Below are 4,623 nucleotides of genomic sequence, written 5' to 3'. Positions count from 1 at the left end.
GGGTTCTTTGGGCAAATTTGACTCTTCGATCTCGGTGCAGTACGAAGATGAAACGCAGCTAACATTCCTTGCAGTATTTATTTTCAAATATTTTAAATTTTATTATTAGAGAACCATTATAAAATGGGCCTGATCCGTTCGAAATGCCGTACCGTTGCAGAAAGCAATACATAAGCCAGCGCGTTTTCTACCTATCTAAATGAGTGCTACAACTTTGTTCAAAGAACTCCAGAAAACCTTACATTCGCCTTGCCGATGGAACAAAAGGCCAAGGATCTGGCCTCAGGGATGAGCGGCTTTTATTGGTATCATTACGAGTGTAAACTAATAAAAGTATCGCCTACGAAACGACCAGCTCGACAGTACAAGAAGGCCTATGTTCGTGTGCTTGTACAAAACTCTGAATATGCATAGCAGAAGTATTTGAGTTTCAAAGTAAAATCTTTCGTATTTAAAATACACATACATAGGCAAAACGACAAGATCCAATTCACATTCAAAACAATTACAACAGTAAATCGTATGTAAATCTTATGTCCACATCTTGCAAACATTGTACGCGTTTTCAAAAACGTTGACCTTATTGATAAGGATTATCATCATTCTGGAACATATGACAATATGTGGCTATACCTTATAGACAGGGAAAAGTCAACTCAATCATAATGATTTTTTTAAACAAAATTTCATTAATTTTAATATGTATCATAATCTAATTGTTATTTATGATCACTATGCGATTTATAGTATAGTTAATGCAAAAGTTAAAGAAACAACCCGTTTATGCTGCTTAGTTTCCTAAATAAGTTTCACCGAAAGAAATTGGATATTGGCTAAACAGGCGCTGCTTTGTACTTTTGTGAGTGTATCAATGTGTTATTGCCCAGTTTTGAATAAAGTTAAAATCAATTGACTTATTATAATTTACCCTTGCAATTGCTTCAGTCATCTCGATCATGTTGCCAAAAATGAGCGTTTTTACTGCTGATTTACCGCAAATAAGGCTAGTATAAACGTGAAGATAAAGGGAAATAAAAATAAAGAATTTTAGGTAGGTTTGTCTCAAACTGTCTAATAAATTTATCTACGGTACACATGGTTGCCACCAGCGAGGTCGTCGTTTGTACATGGTGGCCACAGTGCCAGTTGCGGCTCTCAATGCAAACCTGAATCCGAAACCAACTCACGACGCATACTGCCGGCCAGATCAAAACGAAAGTATGGCCACATTTATTACCAGAAACAAAGGTTTGCAAAGCAAAACCCAAGAAACAAAAGCTTGTAAAAAGAAAACGTTTGCCTGCACCACAGATCGCAGAAGATTAAAAATTGTTTCGTGATTAAAATTATGTGGCGACAGTTCCGCTACATTAACTTTTTATGGACCGAAGAAAATACATATTCGTCTTTAGCGGAACTACAATTTAATTATTTTATTCACTACTGCTACCGCTTATTCTGAGAAAAGGCCGTACATTATAAGAATGACCCAAAACCATAGTTTGACAAACGAACCATCAGAACTAAGGGAAAGAATCATAATCAGACCCGATGTTTATCCATCGATGCTTCCACAGACTTAGCGTTTGTTCAAAGTCATTACAATTACCATACATTGAAATCATTGTTTCAAAAGCTTCTGTCGTGCACTTAGCTCGATCAGATTAACGCCTAAATCTGTAAGTCAGCCAATCATGACATCATACCACACTACTTCACCTTCCGAAACGCCCTTACTGTGCTAACTGTGAAGCGATTATCTCGTCCTAAGCTGTCACCGTGGCAGATTTTACTCCCCTGGTGTTCGATTCGTACGCCTTCGGCAGCACACTGCCCCGTAAAGAAACGCCACCCCTGCCGATGGTCGAAACTGCGTGAGGCTTTTCTTTCTGCTCGTTTTTCATGGGATGCACTTTCAACCGCCGCTGAGGGATATGATTGTCCCCTCATCACATGCTTTGCCTGCTTTTCCGGCCGAGGGATGCGAAAGCAAACATCCCGAAAACCCATATGTTTTGCATTCCGCTTCACACGCTGATTCTGGTGTATTCGGAAATCCATACACATTCACACACTTCCCTCGTACTCTGCCTGTGGTACCGATGGTTTTCTGTTCTTGCTTTGGTTTAAGTGTGGAAATGAACAAAACTGCACTTTACCACAAATGTTAAATGTTCACCCCGGGACAGCTGCTTCATGGAAGTAAACCAAGCAAGGGCGATTGCGCAAATATTCCGAATAAATGGCGTTTCTGCGCATTCGAAATCTTAATGTGACGCAGAGTTCGATTCTTTTTCTATATGTGCTTTATTTTATAACTTCAATTGAGGACCTGAATCTCCGCTGAGACGTCATATCAAACTAAATATCACATTTCGAAACGCTAGCGTGTAATACAATATATCTACTTCCTTACAACAGTTTACTGCCAAGGCATCACATGATCGCTGGGTAACTTAGACGGTACAACTTGGATGGCTTGTTACTGTCTCATACAAAACTCGAAGCATTATATATAGCAGTCGATTGATACGATTGATGATTGTAAGAAGCTCCGCCGGAAGTGCCATTCAAGTTCTGAAACCCGTTTGGCGATAACTGGTGCGAGTAGTAATAGTGATTCTGCGGATGGTCCGGATGATGATACGGCCACTGGCTAACCGCCTGTTGCTCTGACTGAAGACCTCCTAACTTATGAATAGCGTTAGTTGTAGGTGGTGAAATTAACGACATAGGGCGCGAATCACTACTGATCGGAAGTTGAGATTGTGCTATTATAGCCGATCCTACGGCCGATGGCTGCGATAAGTCACCGTCCAATACCAGATCCGGTGTATTTGTTGATGACGAATGATCCTTCTTTGCTTTCATGCGTCGATTCTGGAACCAAATCTTGATTTGTCTCTCGGTCAGCTTAAGGGTGTTCGCAATCTCGATACGACGTCTTCGATTCAAGTACCGGTTGAAATGGAACTCCTTTTCCAATTCAAGTGTTTGATGACGGGAGTATGATTGCCTAGTGCGTTTGGAAGCTTCTTTCGGGTGTTCTGTAATGAGAGTAAATAAAACTGTGTAAGCAACAGGTCAATCACGCCTTTTGAGAATATGAACATACCTTCTGAATCTCCATTTTGGTTCCAGGACTGGCCCGTTAGCGTTTGCGATGAGATTGCACATTCCATATCCTTTGGTGAAAGAGGCGGAGTGCTAACGCCATCGTAGTTCGGTGTGCTCGGTTGTCCTAGATTGTGCAGCGTGTAGTTTGCGCCCCGCGTCGTATCTACACCGTTCTTTGAGGTGGTGTCCAATAGGCTGTCGATACTATCATCTGTTTTGTTAGGTGATAAAGGCACAATATCGGGAACGATGCGATCACTGGCAGCAGGAGAAACAATACCATTACTGCAACCTATCGTTGCTGCAGCCCGACGAACCAAATTCTTCCTCATGCCGCTAGCGTAATGGGGATTGTACTTCAGCTTTTTAGCCGGATTAGTAAGCAGCGCTCGCAAAGCAGGAGAATCCGTTGTGTCATTGCCTTCCACAGCTGATGTGTCCTCTGCATGTTTATCAAAGTCCTCAGAATACTTCCTCTTCATCGCTGGTTCCTTAACAACTTCGCCAATCTTGCTACAGCCCACCATTCCGACATTGAAGTACTCGGATTCATTTGCTCTAAACCAGTGTTCGCCTGCGTGGCCTTGTGTGCCATACGAATTATGATGTGCAATAGGCTGATATGGATAACTAAAGTAGCTATCAAACTGATTGCTACACTGATCCATTTGTTGATAACGTTTGCCGTTGAACTGGGTTGCGCTAAATTGTCCATCAGCATAATACTGCCCCGTGGAAGGATAACCAATCGCTGAAGACGATGCTGTTGGCGAAGTATGATTTCCCTGTTGTTGCTGCGATGCGTATTGTGGAGTTTGTAGTTGCTGTACCTGTGGTACACTCGAGTCACTGTTCGTATGCTGCATAGCCGTTTGATAATGATTTGCAATAAATTGCTCTTGCCCAAGGGACGAATAGTTGTAGCAAGAGCTGTAGTAGCTGGTTTGGTACTCATTATAGAGTGGATGTGTTGCTGCCATTTTTCCGAAATCTTTCTCAATCGTGTATACACTGTGGTTTTGTGTTAAAATCTGTTGAAACTGCACTCCACGGATCGATCGTATCACGTACGCTATTCAGAAACGAATGAATGCTGCGTAGACCAAGCTGGCGATTTTTGTCATCGAATTCTTTACCTTTATGTTGTGCTCGGGTTTTCGCATCTATGGCAATAACATTCGGTGGCACACGACCTAACCCAACAGCATACAGCAGGCGCAAAAATAAATACAATAAAACTTCTCTGCATCCTTTGCACTCCCATGCACGTGAAGTGTTTGCAGGGAAGACCCTAGAATAGAGCGATAAACCTAGCGAAGCGAAGGTAGAACCGGAGGACGAAAAAATTTCCCCTCCGTGCAGGGTAGCGGCAATGATTACCCTAATCCTAATACGCATAAACCACTCACACATGCACATCCTACGGTCAAAACTACATAACAAGGCTCGATATATATTGAAAGTACATGCCGTACGCTTCGTTCCTATTTACACCCACAAATATCC

At 42.0% G+C, this 4,623-nt stretch overlaps 1 protein-coding gene across 1 annotated transcript; it reads right to left on the bottom strand.

The window, feature by feature from the left end:
* Positions 1-2,490: 2,490 nt before the first annotated feature.
* On the bottom strand, positions 2,491-4,097 carry LOC128718631 (segmentation protein fushi tarazu). Its single transcript, XM_053812253.1, has 2 exons — positions 3,116-4,097; positions 2,491-3,047 (listed from the first exon to the last, which is right to left on the bottom strand). Exons 1-2 carry the CDS (start codon positions 4,095-4,097, stop codon positions 2,491-2,493), a joined length of 1,539 nt encoding a protein of 512 aa, XP_053668228.1.
* Positions 4,098-4,623: the final 526 nt, after the last annotated feature.

Source organism: Anopheles marshallii, chromosome 2 (assembly GCF_943734725.1).
Source record: "Anopheles marshallii chromosome 2, idAnoMarsDA_429_01, whole genome shotgun sequence".
Lineage (NCBI taxonomy): Eukaryota > Metazoa > Arthropoda > Insecta > Diptera > Culicidae > Anopheles > Anopheles marshallii.
This window is presented reverse-complemented; position numbering and strand designations above follow the sequence as displayed.